We start from the raw sequence: 19,996 nt of genomic DNA, 5'->3' as shown, positions 1-19,996 counted from the left end.
AAATAAACCTCCAAAACACATGTGGAAATAGAAACAAAGCGTTTTACATTTCATGCGTCCGAAGAGCTTTTCTGAATTTATTTTCATCAGGAACGGTCAAACCCGAATATTTAGAAGCCAGGAATTTATAATAACCTAAATGGTTGAGGACCTATGTGACCAAAAAGGACATAGCACAGCAAATTTATGTAAGGTCAGCTTTAACTGAGGAAGTTGAAGCCTTAGTTTCTTACATTTTGAAAACCTATTAACGGACACTTTTGAAAAGGATGGTTTTACATTATATCAATACCAAAGTACTAACTTCTGAACTAATGATACCCTCGCGGACTGATAGCCACCAACAGAGGTATTGACCCAGTGCTATAAACATGAAAACTGAGACATGTTATAAATTTTAAGAGTACAAATTGAAGCGCTATGCAGATTAGTGTCAATAATTTAATTATATTTGAATAAATGTCACATCTATAGAATGAACTGTGATAAATTTATTGTTCCGTTTTTAAAATCACCATGGATAAGTATGGACATCATATCAAACCAAGCGTATGAAGTCAAAATATGTAGCTGGTTTGTCAAAACCGTTCTCTGTAACTTTATTTTATTTGGATCTGGAAAGAGCAAGTGGTTAAATTCACTTTTGTGTTTAATGGCAAAACGATTTCGATTTGTCTTGCGTTTGGTTAAAAGGAAAGTTTCCGATCAAATACATTTTTTTTTTTGGTGAATTAAACATTTGTTTTTTATATGTACCACCATGAAATTACTACACATTAATATGTTCACTATCCTATGACCCAACTTGACTACATCTAATATTTATATATTGAAAGATGATAAATCATCATAAAGATGAAATGTATATGTCAATCTATTGGTTTGAAGAGATTATAATGAATATGGTTTTAGGTAAATATTTCATCACACAATTATTTTTACACTAATCAATCATGCATTACGTGATATTCCTCAAAAACAACATCTAAATGTAACATCCAAGTTGAATAATCTCACAGAAATATAAGGATAACTGTAGGATCACTCGTACTTTGGCTTGACTAATTGTGTTGATAATAATGTGATAATTGCTCATTTTGTGTCGTTATATTTTCTATTTGTGATGTTTAAAATTGTACTATAATTTTTTAATAGTATGCTGTTTTTTCCGTTTATGCTTTTTGAGCAAAGTTGTCCTTTAACGCTTTTGTTTGTCTCGTGTTTATGTTTGTTTGTTCATCATTGGTGCTACTTTTGGTGATAATGCAACCATCTCTTTTTTTTTGCTGCAGAAAGTCGGAATATCCAAAGAAGGTCATCGACCTTCGGAAGGAAAACTGGCTTTCTTTGTCAATTCAGATTTGAGTCAGACACACTTCGCAAGTATTCAAAGAATAGCAATCTAAGTGATCAGCGAGGTCTCTTCATTGAATGCTTATGCTAAATGTTTAGGGTAGCTTTAAAATCTTTTGATGGTTTGGGGGTTGAATAATATTTGTTAAGTTGTATACAATAGTTTAAACATATTTTACTGTATAAAAATGAACGAACGGTTGAGACAAAAGTTTTACAGCTTAGTTATGTATTCTCCAGAATGCAATGGCAAAGTGCGATTGTTAATTCTCACAATATGTTAACATAAGATACACACTCAGCTGTTGAAGAAATTTGAACACTTACTGACTTAGATTGTGGATTTGCTCATACCTTTGGTCAAATAATACTAGTTTATAAGAAGACAGAAAGGATACTCGAAGAAATGTCTGTTGTTGGTAATTTCGAATGCCAGAACAATAATTCACCGTCCATATCTGAAATATGAATAATTTTTGCAACATACTATATAAAAAAACGGAGATTTTGTATAATTGATAATGAAACAACTATCAAACAAAGTTTAAAAGACGGTGTACGTAATCAAACGCAACCTTACGGCCCTCAGAAATTAAGAAAACTCCAAACCGTATAGTTGGCTATAAAAGACATGAAAAATGCGATACAATTCAAACGAGAAAACTTTCAAAAACATTTATTACAATGTTATTTTCGAAAAACAAATATGACGGACATGCACCGACGACAATCATTGAACTATATGTTCCTGACTTGGGACAATTATTAAAGAATGTGATGGGGTGAAACATGCATTTAAGCACTCAATCCGCCTTCACACGAATGTATTGTTTCATATTTTTTAGGTCAGGTCCTCTTATAGCAAACTATACAGTAAAGGTTTTTCTCACTGATGAAATGCGTATGATTACCTATAATTGCTTGCATCCACTTCAATCGAAATTTGGTTTGATTCATTGGCAATCATACTCTCCTCCGATTGTTCAAATGTATATGCGCAACTTACAAATATGCTTCAATCTATGCTTAGCATACTAATAAAACTACTTCTTACAGTTGTTTACGAAAATCGCTAAACATCCCCCTTTATATGGTTTACTGCTGGTGGACGTTTCGTCCCCGCGTGTATCAAAAGCTCAGATCAGTAGTCAGCACTTCGGTGTTGACATGAATATCACTTACCGGTATATGATTAATTTTTATTAATTTCCTGTTTACAAAACCATGAATACATTACCATAGCGGCATTTGGCACAATGTTTTGGAATTTTTGGATCCTCAATGATCTTCAACTTTGTACTTGTGTGGCTTCATAACTATTATGATATGATCATCACTGGTGAGTCTCATGTAGACAAAACGCCCGTCTGGCGTATTAAATTATAATCCTTGAATTATATTTTACAACTTGTTAGCTATGCCTTTTTATGCAGTGTGCATTCAAATGACCGTAATCCATGAATAACTGGGACATTTAAGTCAGTGATTTCGTTACCACAAGAGGGACGAAAGATACCAAAGGGACAGTCAAACTCACAAATCCAAACAACTGACAACGCCATGGCTAAAAATGAAAAAGACAAACAAACAACAGCACACACGACACAACATAGAAAACTAAAGAATAAACAACACGAACCCCACCAAAAACTAGGGGTGATCTCAGGTGCTCCGGAATGGTAAGCAGATCCACATGTTGCACCCGTCGTGTTGCTTATGTGATAACAAATCCGGTAAATAGTTTAATTCGGTAGGTCACATTCATGAAAGAGAAGGGGATTGAAGTTACGACGTAAGGAACATATCCGATATCATTTGTGAAACGGTTATTCCATAACGGTCAACCAACTCGTGATGGCGTCCGTAAAATTTACGAAGGGATGATTTCAACTTCACCATTTGGAACTCTTGGTTTAATAGCTCAATGTGAGCAGCAACCCCATGATAGGAAATGCAAGCACGGGAATATCGTATCAATTGGGAGATATATACCCCGTATGCAGGTGCTGCTGGAATGTTGCTACTTAGAAATGGAAAGTTCACAATTGGAAAGCTGAAATCATCTCTTTTGTCGTAAAGTTTTGTTTTCAACAGACCCTCAATGTCAATTTCTAGATGTAAGTCAAGATATGAGGCCGACTTAACTGTATCTGTAGTATCCTTTATCTCTAGCTCGATTGGCTAGATGCGTTCCACATAGTCACCAATTTTTTAATTATTTAGTGAAAGAACATCATCTATATAGCGATTAGTGGAGTTAAAGGATATTGCTAAATTCTTATCTTTCTTCCTGAGAAGTTCCTGTCAGCCTCATAATAATAAAGAAACAAGTCGGCAAGTAGAGGGCACAGTTTGTTCCCATTGGAATGACCGACAGTCTGTTGAAAAACACGTCCTTTGAACGTAACAAATATGTTGTCAATCAAGAAATCAAGCATCTTGATAATATCAGTTTCAGAGAATTTTTTGTTGGAATCAGAGTGATCCTTTACAAAGTAGGATTTATCCCTCCCTAAAAGAAGATACTTGTATCTACGTTGGCCATTCTTTTTTACGAAGCAAAGCAATACCAACTCTTTCAATACACCTAATCGCTATTTGTCCGCCATTACTGGAAATCACACAGGTTCCCGTTAAATTTTGACGTCATAAAGCAAAATATCTGACGCCACAATGGAAAAGTGATTGTTGTGTGCGTCAAAAGTTCAAGCGGCCGGGTCAGCCGGGATTAGCGATAAGGTGTATTTGTCTTTTAGTTTGGAATGTGGAATACTTGTGAAAAGAGTAGAAAAGTCAAATGTTTATGTACTGTTACAAGATGAAAGAGAGTTAGATTGTATATACTCTTTGGAATTTTTAAGTATCTACATCTGATTCACGCCCCTCTAGAATAGGCAGTTTCACAATAACTTTGAAGCCCGTCTTTGCTGATAAAATAGATGTTAATAATTTAGAAAGAGGTTTCGTGGAGCACTTGGAAGACCCAGCAATATACCGTTGTTTGTAAGGACACTTATGTAGTTTAGGTATCCAATACAGTGATGGCAGATCCAGTTCTTCATCTTTCAAATTCCAACGGAACACAGAACAGACCTACGATTATCCAGGATTTCCTCTTTGGTAAGTGTCGTGAGGGTGTATGTTGAGTTTCCAAGTGAATTGTCAATACCTAATTCGTTTATCAAGCAGTTAATGTAATGAGTTTTACACACAAAAACAATGTTGTTTGGAGCTTTATCTGCGGGGACAACAACATATTTGTCATGGAGGTAGGATAGGTGTTTTGCAACATTTGGGTCTTTAAAGATTGACGTAGCATGGGCAATGATAGATCCATCCAGTTTTTCAATTCTGATTTGTATCAACGACCTCACTGCCTTAATCCATTCGGAAAGAGTGTCTACGTTTTCCTTCTCGCGCTTAGCCCATTGCCTGGCATAATCCTCAACTGAATCCATCAAAATTTTAAAGTTGTATTTCCAATTGATGGATTTAGGCTCACGATTTTTCGGACCTTTCGATAACACATTTCGTAGAGAAGTGTTATTTACAATGTTGAGGTCACCGGTAATAACGTGGTCAGCAGGATTATATGTAATTTGGGAACACAAGTGCAATCAAGAGGTTTAGACTTGAAGTCGTCAATATCGAGATCCTGCAAAACGTGTTTGTAATTGAAAATTTTAGTTGAAACGGTTTGGTATAGGTATAAGAAATGATTGGTACAGACTGGTCTTTGAAATAAGGAGGTATTTTCGATTGAACTAATTTATGATGAAGGATATTGCCTAAGTTGACGCTATCGATACCTTTGTTGGCAAAGGAAAGATTAAGGAAAGATCTTTTCTCTTTTTCATCTTTGCCAATGCGGACTGGCTTGAAAAGTCTGTGACTTGCAATATCCGAAATTATAGCTGTAATTTTGTATTGGTTTGAATGAGGGTTTGTAACAGTGGATTCCAAACATAAATTGAACAGAGAATGAAGTTTTGAAAGAGGTAATGAATAAAGTTGCGTGCGAATGTGATGAATACCTAACGGCTTTTGTATAAATGGCAGCTAGTCATTAATAGATACATCATGCAGAGAAGGTGATATATAATGACGATGACCATGACTGCGTCCACGTCGAGGAGTCGAGTTGAAAATATTCATCACATTCACCGAGTTACACGAAGGACTAGATAGAATACCTATACCATCAATTTTGTCATTGCAACCATAAGGTGTCGCAGTTCCCAATTGTCTAATCCAGTAGTCCTCTTTTTGTCTACGGAGAGTCGTTGAAAGATTAGGATTGTTAGAGCTATGGTATATCTTTTCGATAATGCGAACTGTCATGGAAACGATGGAATGATCGGGCTGATTGAAATGCTGGTATAGAATGTCGTTCGCATTGAGGTTAATGTCTGATCTATGACCGCACATACGTTTGTTTAGCCTTCCTTTCGTTTCACCGACGTATACCAATCCGCAAAGGTTGCACTCTAATCCGTAGACGACATTTATCGATTTACAATTCAGATCATCGTAACTTCTGGTAAAATATGATTTCTTGGTCAAATTGCTAGTGAATTCAGCATCTGTAATTAAAATTGCACAAGTTTTGCAGCCTTTGGTCTCACATTTCGAAAGGCGAGTGTTGTACTGTGTCATCAAAAACAAAAATGTCTAAAACGAGAACTGAACATGGCTGTATATGTGTAATATTGTTGTTGTCACTAGGACGATGATCTGAAGGAGTCATGTTTGTGATATTTGTCATGTCTGGTGATGAGGGGACACCTGCCATATCAGACGACACCGTGTCCATGGTGACGTCTGTTTCGGACCTTTTTATATTTGGCGACGTTCGAGCAAGTTTCCTGTTAGATCTTCGTAAATTCATGCAATTGTAGTTTTGCTACTGGGCGGATGATGTCCTCGGGGACAAAATGTCCACAAATTACTGAATACTTTTACTAAATTTTATCCTATATGCAAAGATTTGGTTTTGAATTAGGCATTACATAAAGAATATTAATTAAAACGGGTTCCTCATTAACCACCGAAATAAATTTATACTCAAATGTATTCTTTCATTTTGTATTTTTACACTTCTGCTGCTGGTAGGAAAGGTTTGAGCACTGATAACATGTTTGACTCTGCCACATTATGTATCTGTCCCTATTCAAGAGCCTACACATACGTGGTTGTTGTTGTTTTGAATCTGCCATATTTGTTTCCCCGTTTCTTTTTTTTTTTACTTCTTTTTTTCATAAATCAGTAGCCCTTTTCACAAAAAATCTTAAGTGTAAAAGTAATCTCACAATAAAAATATTTAGTTGAATTGTTAAGGAATATTTTAGACTTGCGATAAATATTACACTTAAGATTTTTTATGAAAAGGGCTACAGACTGTTATTATCGTGTTTGAATTGTTACCCATGTTGTCATGTCGTGACATTATTTTTACAGCTTATGGTATAGATTTTGTTCATTATCGAAGGCCGTACGGTGATTTAAAGTTGCATACAACTACTACTTTTTAGTTTTTGGTAGATAGTTGTCCTACAAATAATCATATCACATCTCTTTATTTTCAAAAAGGGACAACATTCGTAAAATACTGAGCCTCTTCACATAAAATCGAATTTCCAAGATACATTGGCACGACATGCGACGAACTCTTGTTTATTAGCTCTGCTATCATGTTGAGCTATAACGTTACTTGAACGTGTATTATAATATAAGAATTATACGAGTATACGAGGAATGTAATTTCTAACTTAAAATTTTTACTTTGATAATTACTTTCGATAAAAAGAAGGTCTTAAAATGAACATTACGTGACCTTTATCATGTTGCTTGTAGATATAGAGACAATTAATATTTCCATTTTGAATGCGGTTATTCTTGAAATGGATTAACATGGATACATTGTCAGTGAAATCTAACCAAAAACATTTACTGGAGAAATCAATGATTTAACAACGTTTTGATACTGATATGTTTAAACGACATATCACGCAAAGTTCAAAGTGACACCAGCCACACCATGTCTAACAACAAAAGCGAGACAACTGTGTTTAGTCAATAGATAGTTTTTTATATAGATTATTTAAGTTGAAGTAATTTCCTTTTTCCGCCATGTTAGAGGTCAACATTATCAATTTCCTCAATAAACCAACCAAATTCAAGATGGTATACTGCCTGCTAGTCTTAAAATCAAGTTGTTCCCTGAACAGTTAAATTTGTTTAAGCCTGTTTTAATTCATCACTAGAACGATCATGTAAGGATATTTCATTATACTTTCTTATGTTGTTCCGTTGGCTTCCTCATGTTCCTCTTGTAGTTGATGTGTGTCCCTAGGTTTTGGTTTGTAACCCAGATTTGTTTTCTTTTAATTGATTTAGGACTTTTGAATAATGGTATACTACTATTGCCTTTATTAAAACCTATGTTTGCATCTCTTATTAACGAGGAAAAAAATTGATTTGAGCACAACCACTAACAAATAAAAATATTCTTCCTTTAACACAAAGATATACGAGATCATGTGTTGCATAGACATTTGCTAACGGAATCTCATGACATAACCTAACAACATTTAGTCTGTTTTGCGGTGATGTGTTCTTTAAATTTGGCTACATAAGATATTGATTCCTTTTATATAACAGATTCTTAAACACAGAAATTAAAAAACAAGCATTTCCGAGGGTAAATTCTTAAACATTGATATTCGCTACCAATCAATATTTTACATATATCGCAATAATTGTCTGAGTGCAAAATGTGCCGAACACTTTTTGAAACAAAAAAATTTATGAAAAACAAGTATGAAAAACATTAACCAACTTTAAATACTGAACTACATGCTCCTGACTTAAGAGAGGCACATAAAGAATGTGTAAGAGTTAAACATATTGTGAGCCCTCAATCCTCTCCTAACCCGGGTCAGTGTTATTACAGTACAACAAGGATAATCTATAAAAATCAGTTGAAAAATGGTTTTTACTTATAAGCTCCAATGCAGAAAAAAACTTCTAACCAAAACACAAATCACACCAACAAAGCAGATACTAAGCACAAATCTGAGAGTACTCGCAGCTACTGGCAGCTAGTTCAAAGTCAATTACAACAAATTAAAAAAATCATGTATCTAAATACTTAATGCAGCTGACTTGTGGAATGTATAATGATCACTATTTTTGAATTTGTACTATTTTGTATTTGATGTAATTACAATTTTTCGAATCGTTTAGTTTTTACCATTCTTTTTATTACACATCATCTTAATTTGGGACAGGTAAATAAAATGCGACAGGACAATTAAAGCAGTATATCCTTGCATTATTGACGTTAGTATGTTTGACAATTCAAAAAGTGTTCAGTTGACAGCTTAGTATATTTTTACGTTACTTCATGTGTATACTTGTAATGTTTTTTACTTGATATGTGTGTCAGTACCTTATAAACTATAATAAGTTTAGGATTTGAAACATTTAAATGAATGGTCTGCTGTTATTTCAAACGGTACCTTTATATTCATTCTTTATATATACTATATATATAGATATATATTTAACGGCTAATCATTTCACTCGACAAAACAAGGTTTCAAAGCTTCCACCTTAAAGACAGTTACGAAATCTTGCGAAATTTCATCTACATGTAAGTATTAACGAGATTTTTTTTATAACATCGAATGTCAATTTCAAACGGCAAATGCTGGTACTGCCTTAAAATATTGAAAACGTTGAAACAATTCGATGAAATTGTGGCTTCAATATATAAGAGTGTCAACCGATTATCTAAAGTCCATTAAAACAAGTGTAATATTAATGTGACAATCCCATGTTAAAGCCTAATAAAAGACAGAACCAATTGCATTAATTCAATCGTATACATGCCTTGGGAAATTTTAAAAATTGTTTTGCCATCTACAACGGTTTAGATTTGATTTTGTAGAACTGATTAAGTAGCAGTAAAAAGGACTACAACACTTGTTTATCAGTTTATTGTACAATACTGTCAAGGAGAAAACACGATTTTATTTGTTGTGTCCTGTTTATATATTGGATTTATAGTTCCCTCTTACGAAACTTGGTAATTTAATGACATTACAAGCTACAGATGATTTTTAATCATGTCTGTGTTTGATTTACATGCTCATCCAAACCTTGTTGACATGATTAAAATCAAAGTTCAAGGATTTATGATGTCGACCGTGTGATTTGTCCTTTTCAACAACATGAATAGCAATAGTCATCACTTTGCGGTTAGTAATATTATAGCAAAACAAAAAATACCATAAAATATACAAAATGCATCGGTAGATACCAAGACCTTGTTTATAAATATTCCGTTTCATCTTCACATTGATTACCGTATCAAATTATAATCCTGGTACCTTTGATAACTATTCACAAATAATAGGTGATGGACTTGAGATATAGATTCTAAGACCTAGCGTTGTTAATCCTTTTCATTACTTGTTTTAGTATTATTTTTATGTGTCTTTGTACATTTTTAATCTTTACTGTTTTTCTGTGCGTGGCTCGGGTATTTAGATACCTCCTGCAATTGTGTTATTGTTCTATGGTCAATAGTTGTATGCATGTCTTTCTGTGTTGCTTATGTGCTTCGTCTATATGTCACGTATATATTTGTATTATTACTTTGTTGACATAATTGTTTGTTTATATATGAATATAGTGATTAAGATTAGAACACAATGGTGACTGCTGTAATGTTTTACATGTTTACCTATTATTGTTTTGCTCACAAATTGTTGTCATTAAAGTGGAAGTATATGCAACTGACATACAAGCGAGAGGTTTGAATTAGCTAGCTATAAAATCTGGTCTAATCTTCAATGTTTCTACATAAGGAGATGCTATCAAGTAAGAAATGTCACATTTGTTTTCCATTTGTTAGATGTCAATGAGTTTTGAATTTTCCTTGGAGTTCGGTAATTTTGATATTTTACTTTATTAAAAAAAGGGATATTCAGATTCATAAGTCGAAGACAAAATGACAACGAAATGGCAAAAAATAAAAACGCTGAAAGACAATGAACAGGAAAAGGAAATAAATAACATAGTAAATTACAGGCTGTGCAACACGAACACACCAAAAAACAGAGAGAAGTCTCAGATGATCCTCTGGATAGAACATATATTTGTACACTGTTTAATCCGACTTATGAAGCAAGATTGCATGCTCCCAAACTAAGCCGAATTTTAGGAGGTTTCTTATTCATTCAGTTATGTTGTATATGTCCACTACGAATGCAAAAACCTTCTACATTGTCCTATAGGTTGCATTTCTGTAAATATTGACAATGCAATTTCCCATAGGAACTCCTTTTACGGCTAAAACTGTACCACTTTTACTATGAAGTTTTGAAAAAAATCTTATCCTAGAATTGAAAGTTCATTTGCACCACAATTTTTTTCAAAGGTCAAAATATAGGGCTGTGCGGCATATTTTCAACGTTTATATGCCCCGAACTTCTCAGAGTTGAAACTTACACTTATTTTCTTAACTACCCCTACCTCGAATGAAAGGTTACCACAGATTTCAATGTAAACAATAAGCACGTGTTTATTTACTGGTAACATTCCCCAGTTCTGTCTCTGCGATATGGAACACAGAGAGCATAACTGGGAACCAGTATGAAAACAAAATTAATTTTCTATGAATATTCTATTTCTCCCCAAAAGAGGCGTGTTGTCAGAAACAGCTGTATTTACAAAGTGCAACCTATACAGACATTTATTCAAATAGAAAACTCTCTAAAATCAGTTTTTCTCACATTATGACTCATTTATCAGAATTATAGTCTTAAAGAAATCACTGTGTATACTCTAAGTTTTTCTTTACTATACATTTTATACCCCCTCCCCTGTTGCAATTTTTTTTAAAAGTTTGAAAATAAGACTTTAATTATTGCCAGCTTACCCTTTTTACATATTTTCTGATAAAAAATGCCTAGAACCTGATTAAAACTGTTTTGATAACATATTGAAAGCATATCAGAATATTATAAATGTAATGTTTAGCAGTCAATCATCACAACATTCAAGATTATATAAAGTATCCAATCCAGCCTCTGTCTCCAGTCCACATCTTACTGTATACCTATTTGTCAATTAAAGAACACATTTTCTGCCTCAAATGGTCAATTTAGAATTCTTGTCACAACAGTATCATCTGTAACCATATATCTGACACAATTTAGCTACTATATATACTAGAAGTGTTCAAACAAAGCCATATTTGCAATAGTTGTATGTATGCAGATACCAGTCTGAGATATAAATTCACTTAAAATGTTGTAGAGATGACTGCTAACATCTGATTTTTGCATAACTTCCAAACATAGTTATTGTTTCTATATCAAGAACATTAAAATCAGAAAATCATACCATTTACAAGTTAAATTATTTGTTTTATGACCCAGGGGGTAGGCAATTTTCTATGTTTTTTGCCCCTGGGGCCTCAAATTTCCTAAATCATTCTGCTGTTTCTAGCAATTTGAAATATTTAGTACATATTCAGGATAGAACACACTATTGTAAGTTTTCTTGAGATATTTTTGTTTTTCTAGCTTGTATTTGTTATGCCGTGGTGACAAAAAAGAAGAATTAGGTGTTGCGGCTTAATTTTGGGTTATCGAAAGGACACAAATACTCCATAAATAATATTCAGGAAGGATCTATGAGTTTCAATGACTGCGAAGAGTAAATATAAGCACTTTTTAACAATTTAACTTACAAATATGCAAATGTTATGAATTAATTTTGTATCCAGGACTTTAAGTAAACTATGCATACTGTAATCTGTGAATTTATGCTGAGTCATCATATCTAAGGCCCAGGATTCTATCAATCTTCATTAAATATTTATAAAACTTCATATTTGAGTTAATTTCTTTAAAATCTGTGAAATAAAGCAAATTTGGTTAAATTCTGAATGTTCCCCTTTTTCAGCCTATATAGGTTGCATTTCTGTAAATATTGACAATGCAATTTCCCATAGGAACTCCTTTTACGGCTAAAACTGTACCACTTTTACTATGAAGTTTTGAAAAAAATCTTATCCTAGAATTGAAAGTTCATTTGCACCACAATTTTTTTCAAAGGTCAAAATATAGGGCTGTGCGGCATATTTTCAACGTTTATATGCCCCGAACTTCTCAGAGTTGAAACTTACACTTATTTTCTTAACTACCCCTACCTCGAATGAAAGGTTACCACAGATTTCAATGTAAACAATAAGCACGTGTTTATTTACTGGTAACATTCCCCAGTTCTGTCTCTGCGATATGGAACACAGAGAGCATAACTGGGAACCAGTATGTAAACAAAATTAATTTTCTATGAATATTCTATTTCTCCCCAAAAGAGGCGTGTTGTCAGAAACAGCTGTATTTACAAAGTGCAACCTATAAGAATTGAAATATTTAATGCTAGATAAGGTTGATTAAAGAATTATAATACTACATTCTAACAAGTTGTTAATTGATTCCGTTATTGAATCAGAAAAAAATATAGTAAAACATTTTTTTTATAAAACAAGATATATATCAATTACTAGTTGAATAAAATGTGTTGCCGTTGAGAGAAATATGTATCACTTTTGGAATAACAAGTATTCACAAATGATAAAAAAATATATAAGACAACAAGTCCAAGAGTAGCAAACTGGTATTAAGATATGTATGAAATAGATGAATATTTTATCAAATATTTCGTTACAACAAATGACCTTGGTCTATTTTTAGAATCTTGTCATATATTTTTTTTAAATTCTGATACTCCCTGGTACAATGTAGGCCTTACATCTCCTACGACATACATAACACGTTTTTCTTAAGATGTCATCCGTTCATACGAATATTCCACATGTAGGTTGTAATAATGCATGTAGAGAGGTTATGGATTATCGAACAAACAAATGTCCACTTTAAATAGGCACCTACTTAGTGCCTGGTTAAAATAGTCACGATGATACATCGTATTTATTTGTATTTATACTCATAAGTTATGATAAGTGTTAATTGAATTTTAGGAAGGGTTTTTTTACAAATGGGTGAGTGTAACAGCATTCTAATACTAAATAAATAAAAACCATGTGTTCCTTGCAACAATAATATGTTGTTTGTACTGTTTCTTCAAATTAAGACATTTATATTTTTAAATTTAGTCTTTAAACAGTAGAAAGGTTACAATGAAAAAATTATAACGATAGCATGTAATTGTTCGTATCTTTGTCATTTGGTCTGTATAAGTATTTGTTTCATTGGCAATTAAACAACATCTCCTTATTTTTATATACGCCGGTTAACATAAAAATCATATTTTTATTTTTTTTTATTTTAAGATAGAGTTAAAAAAACAAAACATAAATCATGATGACGACAATCAATTTGACTGGAGTTAACATTGTATCCACCATTTTCTACATTTGAAAATGCCTGTACCAAATCAGGAATATGGCATTTGTTGTCCATTTGTTTGATGTGTTTTATCATTTTATTTTGCCATTTGATTAGGGACTTTCCTTTTGAATTTTCCTTGGAGTTCAGTTTTTTTGTGATTTTACTTTTTGCATACATAATAAAGACTCATAATTATCGAAGACCGTATGGAGTAAAAACACAAATTTACTTAAACACAAAGTAAAAAATAAACAAGTGAATAATCGAATTTCAATTAGTTGTTTTTAATTGTCATTAAACATCAAATGGAATAAAATTATCCAACAGATAACATGAACTATGCTCTATTAATAGTATTTGTACAACAGCTTGCGTTCTTTCAGAAATAGTTTATACTTCACTGTTCGGTTAATTTAATCTTGGTCAATGAAAGGTTTGAAGTGACTCTTTGAATTCTATATATAGAACGATTCTTGTAATTTCAAATATAAATTGAGTATCAAATTCAAAAATCGAATCAATATTGGCACAATGTTTCCATTATATTTCATTTGAACCGAGCAATTCAGTAACAGCAGCTGCTAGAGAATATTCGTGTACAAGTATTTTCAACTGGTTGGAAAATGAATTTTCTGTACTTTTTGTTCATTGTTTTAATTTCACTCTGCTATGCCCATGGAGAAAACAGTTTTTCAGGGTAAGATGTCACCTTATACAAAAGTTACACGTATGAAAATCATAAAGTTCCCCCCAAAAAAGTGAGAATGTATCTACGTAAAAGATAGAAAAGTATCGATTTTTTTAAATGTTCCTCTTTTTTCGCTGACATTTTGTTTTATCCGACAAGAGATCAGTATCAGTAAGCATGTTTAGTCATTATTGAAAATAAAGTGAATGCTAAAATCTGCACAGAATAAATATTTTGTATATTTGTTTTAGCCATGTATGCTCAAGGAAGATTGTAAAATACAGAACAAGCTATTACTGCAGCTGTAAAAGACTATGGTGGTAAAAATAATAATATTATGTTTTAATGATGAACAAAAAGGTTGTCAAATTTGTTAGGTATAACCAACAGCCGTATGAAGGATATGCTTATGTCGTGAACTGTTTTACTATGCCGTCAGATAATGATTCAAATACGACTGTTTATTCTCAAATGTATGTCTGTTTGTACCGTTTTTTTTTGTTTTTTTTTGTTACAACCGATACCTTTAAACTAAAATCATTTTAAATTGGTATGGAGGAATGTAAAGATAATTATTCATTATTTACCGTCTTATATATTTTTCAGTGGTATTTTTTTTTTTTTTGTTCATTCTATAATTTGTTGACATACTTTCAGTATCTATATAGTTATCATCTCAAAGTATCGAACTATGTTTATGATATTCATTGTAATTATATAATTGTGTTGTCGTATTATGACTTCAAGAAGTATAAATGTATTTTACTGTCACCTTTCTGCAATATATATATGAATAAGGAGATATGGTTTGATTGACAACTAAACACTAGAGTCTAAATGGCGTTTATATGAGCAACTGTTGATCACAGAATGATTTTCAACATTTTGCCAAACCTATATCGTATAGTCGGCTAACAATGGCCTCGACAGGACGTAATGTGCTCACAATTGAAACGAAAAAATCAGCGCCCTGATTCTCATTCTAGTCAACAATAACCTAATAGCTCTAAAACGGTTATTGGTTCAGTAACAACTGTAGGAGAAAATAATCTTGTTTGATAGGTGCTGTGGGCGAAGTGCAAGAAATACTGCATACTACACATCTGAAATGGTATGTTGCCCTGGTTGGATGCATACTGGTGATAAAAATTGTACTACAGGTAAGAATTATCGATTTTAACTGGGTTTAGATTTGAAGCAATTCCAATAGTTTTACATCAATGTTTGTCTGGTATGTCGACATATGTTTAATCGGACAGTCTTTTAACGTTTACATTAATGTCAACTGTTTTAAAAATACACAAAAGTTTTATCTATATTCAATTATTAAATTACTTTTATTAATCTATTCGTTGATTTATTAATGTTTTGATTAACATGTATCCATTTCAACTTTTTCAATTAACTAATTCGACTAGCAATGCTTTCTACATATTGTTAAAGTGGTTACCTTTGCTCATATCTAAGATATCTAATATGTCCTATATAAGACATATTGAAACATATTTAATCATTCATTGCTTATAGCTATTGTTGTGAAAAGTCAACAAAACACAACAGAAGTTTCATCCCAACACAATATTACTACAGAAGCCGGACATACTACTCCAACGTCTACACAGCTGTTGACTAGCGAGGAGGTAACAACTATGCTCCCTGCGACAACGATGGAATTCAATACAAATGATGATATGTCCACCACATCTTCAATGACGACACCAATGAAAGAAAACGATGGTATGATTTTTCATTGTACAAATTCCTTATCTGTATTTTTTAGTTTGTGACTTATTCATTTGCTTAAGGAGACAAACATATATGTTACGACTTGGCAAGTCATCTTCTCAGTTTACATAACAGTTTTAATTATATTTAGTTTATACAAGTGATAAAGAAAATGCAAAGTCGTGTTCTTATACTTTTTAGATCGTAAAATGGTATTATTCAAACACTTAATTAAGAAGGGTAAAAAAAACAGCCCTCTAATCATGTTGACCCAATTTAAAGTAAAAAACTTGCATATAACTTTGGATTATCATCCCATGTCCCTTTTTTCAAAGTCTAAAAAAAACATATTTATTTTCAGGTCATTCTCTTATTTTCATAATCCCCTGTTGTTTTGAGGACCCCAAAGTCTTTAAGCTAAATACAAAAAAAAATAGGATACAAGCAACTGAAATTGGGGAAGACGATAAATAAATCCATCTCTTCAGAGCTAGACTTTAAAAAATCATTAGCTTTGGACATTTACAGATATGAACTGGTGATCACATCTTCGGCTCTAGAATACTAACATTTGGGAAATCAAATGAAATTTAAAAAATTAGACAGCATAAGAGCCTCGAAAGAAAATCTCATTCATTGCATATCCCAGGTATCAATTACCTTAGCCCTTAGCCGTACTTGGCACAACTTTTTGGAAATTTGGATCCTCAATGCTTTTCATCTTTGTATATGTTTGGCTTTCTAAATATTTTGACCTGAGAGTCACTGGTTAGTCTTATGTAGACGAAACGCACGTCAGGCGAATTAAATCATAAGCCTGGTACCTTTGATAACTATCATGACAATGCGTTAGAATAGCAAGGTCAAACAGTAAAACTTCCTATCACTAGCTATATCATTAGAAATGCATATTAGATCATTCATAGATTAAAGATATTGAGATCATCACACAATGCACAACTCTTTTACAGAAGTTTTATTCCAAGATACAACTTCTACCGAAATCAGACGTACTAAAGATACCACGTCTACGAAGACTATGACTAGCGAAGAAACAACAACTATGATCACTACGACAACTGTGGATTTCAAAACAAATGATGATTTGACATCAACATCTCCAACAACTACTACAAGGAATAATAAACAGACGAAACAACCCCAACTTGAAGGAAACGGAAGTATGATTCAATACTTTTATTAGTCTAATTTCTTCTCGGTTCTTATTTATTTAAAACTCAAGAACAGTGTCAATCATTATACTAATAAAACAGAACTCGTGTAGGTCTACTGTTAAGGTTAGGCCGTGTTCACATTGACCTAAACGCATTTTTTTCTGAGTAAAAATTATTTTCGCGTTTTTATTCAGTTTTTTTTTCAATATTTAAAAGCAATTGTCCATAATGACCAAAATTAGCTGGAAATGCATGGTTACGGATCTTTAACATAAATTTGAAGGACCTCATAAAACACTATAATAAATCGGAAATAAGTATCAAAGGTACCATGATTATAATTTAGTACGCCAGACGCGCGTTTCGTCTACATAAGACTCATCAGTGACGGTCATATCAAAATATAAAAAAAAAACTCTGGATTCAGAATATTTTTTTTTCGTCTGTATGACCAGATTTCTTTTTTTTTTCGTCTGTATGACCAGATTTCTTTTTTTTTTTTTTTTTTATCAAATTGGAGGTCAGAATATTTTTCAAGGAAAACCCCATCCCTCCCCCTTTTTTTGAAGTCAAATGGTAGTTCCCTAACTGCTAGAAAAGTTGTCCGAAAAATTTGCATTCAGTTCTACGTAATGAACATTTAAATGACATTTAGTTTAAAAGTGTGAACATATCTTACGTACAGGTAATTAAACGAGGTGTATAGATGTGAACAAATTTAAGGTGAAACCAGTGTACCTTACATTAAACTTATTGTAAACCTGTTTACTGTACATGGTGTTTGGTGTGAACACGGCCTTAGCTGTAAAGAGTGACAAGTAATTAAGCATGAAGAAAAAAGATAAAGAACATACAGGCTGTAGAACATGTTTGCTTATATTCATATTGACTTTGCTTATCCTAGATTATCATTACTCCATTCGATATTTTTCATTACCATTTAAGGTTCATGTGGACACTATGGCTAAAATGGCCGTATTTTCACCCTCAAAATTTTCTCTAAGTACAGGCAAACCTGTGCATCTGGAAAAGTTTTAAGGCATAGCATGCCCTAGATAAATAGAATTCAAATGCATTGTATGATTAAGAAAATTCATAACTTAACTGGATTTTGCCGTACACTTTTTTTCGTCTCTGCAGAAGATGATAAAATTAACAAACAGTTGAGTTTACCTTGATATGGTCCACTCAGGTACACAGTTTAAATGACCAATTATTGTCAGGTATCTATTGTCCATCTAATGTCCATGTCAATTAAAAATGCTCACTTTAATTTTTTTCCTGTGGGGAAGTTCTCAAACCTGTTTTCCAACTTAGTTTATTTTGGCACCTTCTGGAGGAATGAAAAAAAGTGCACGGCAAAATCCTGGTAAGTTTTTATTTTTCTAAAACATAAAACATATTTAAAATTCATTTATCTAGGGCATGCTGAGCCTGAAAAAAAAATTACAGATGCGCAGGTTTGCCTGTACTCAGAGTAAATTTTGAGGTGAAAATACGGCCATTTTAGCCATAGGGTCCACATGAATCTTAAAATAAGAAATAATTTGAGATCAAGCTATTTTTTGTTATTTTGCTAAGAATCTTAAACACAAACGCACAAACTTTTTTTGTAAGAGATTTGAATATTTGTATTATGGATTTTTCAAACGAGGATTTCAAAATAATCAAGCCTTTCTAACTATGAGAATATAAACTATCTTATAAAAAGTTTATGTCTCATCCAACATTGTTCTTAGATTTGACCTGAAAAATTCTGTTTTTACTTTATTTTTATTGTATAAGAAGAGTAAATCCTGGAAAAATATAATAGTTGAATAAGTATGTTAGATTTTGCCTACACTCAGTATGTAACACAGTATTAGCTGTTAATAAACAATACATGTATGGACTGAAGATAATAACTCGTTCCTTGTATCAATTGTTTAATAATGAAATGTATTCTTATGTACATGTAGTTGTGTTGAGATCTATTAAAATCAACTACAATCTAATTGCCATAGCATTTCAGAGCAAGTGTAGTTCAGTATGATAGCTTCATTATGATCATAATCAGTTTATTTACTTACAATTCATAACCAGCTCGGTGAATATAAGCGGAACGAAACAAAACATAATGACACAGCTAAGTGTACTTTTAAATCATGGAAACGAGTGTGACACAATAAAATTTGTTACACAAGTGAGCCGAAAGATACCAGAGGGACATTCAAACTCAAAATAATTTGACAACACCATGGCTTAAAAGAAAAAGACCAACAATTTATAAAATCATTCTGTAGATATTATTTTGATTGAAGGTACTGAGTTTGTTTGTCCAGAAAAGTTTGGATATTTTCCTGATAGTACTGATTGTACCAAGTTCTACATATGCACCTGGAACGATGAATATTCATTCGACTGCCCACCGGGGACTCACTGGAATCAGACCATTACAACTTGTGACTTCGGAGATGACTGTTAACATTGCACCTTATACAGTTTTTCTCTAGTTTATTTATTTCATCACTAGTTAACAGGATTTTAACCGACAGTCATTTTTATTTCGACCAAAATTTAAAATTATTGTTTTGATAATGAGTATAGTTGATTCAATTGAAATTTCAACGCTTTTTGTAAGTGTGGTT

The 19,996-nt window shown here is 32.6% G+C and overlaps 1 protein-coding gene across 2 annotated transcripts in view; it reads left to right on the top strand.

The window, feature by feature from the left end:
* LOC143065177 (uncharacterized) overlaps positions 1 to 19,996 on the top strand; it is a 44,657-nt gene extending 24,661 nt beyond the window's left edge. Inside the window, exons 1-6 of one of the 2 annotated variants that reach the window (XM_076238591.1) lie at positions 14,327 to 14,478; positions 14,721 to 14,789; positions 15,532 to 15,629; positions 15,997 to 16,206; positions 17,166 to 17,375; positions 19,670 to 19,996. In XM_076238591.1, coding sequence (XP_076094706.1) covers positions 14,405 to 14,478; positions 14,721 to 14,789; positions 15,532 to 15,629; positions 15,997 to 16,206; positions 17,166 to 17,375; positions 19,670 to 19,833 — 825 coding nt within the window. In that variant the 5' untranslated portion in view covers positions 14,327 to 14,404 and the 3' untranslated portion in view covers positions 19,834 to 19,996. Of the gene's footprint in view, positions 1 to 14,326; positions 14,479 to 14,720; positions 14,790 to 15,531; positions 15,630 to 15,996; positions 16,207 to 17,165; positions 17,376 to 19,669 lie in introns of those variants that run through there. The other variant, XM_076238592.1, reaches the window with a different exon arrangement.

The sequence above is a fragment of the Mytilus galloprovincialis genome, chromosome 2, assembly GCF_965363235.1.
Source record: "Mytilus galloprovincialis chromosome 2, xbMytGall1.hap1.1, whole genome shotgun sequence".
Classification (NCBI taxonomy): Eukaryota; Metazoa; Mollusca; class Bivalvia; order Mytilida; family Mytilidae; genus Mytilus; species Mytilus galloprovincialis.
The sequence above is the reverse complement of the archived record's forward strand: the minus strand, read 5'-3'. Positions and strand labels throughout refer to the sequence as shown.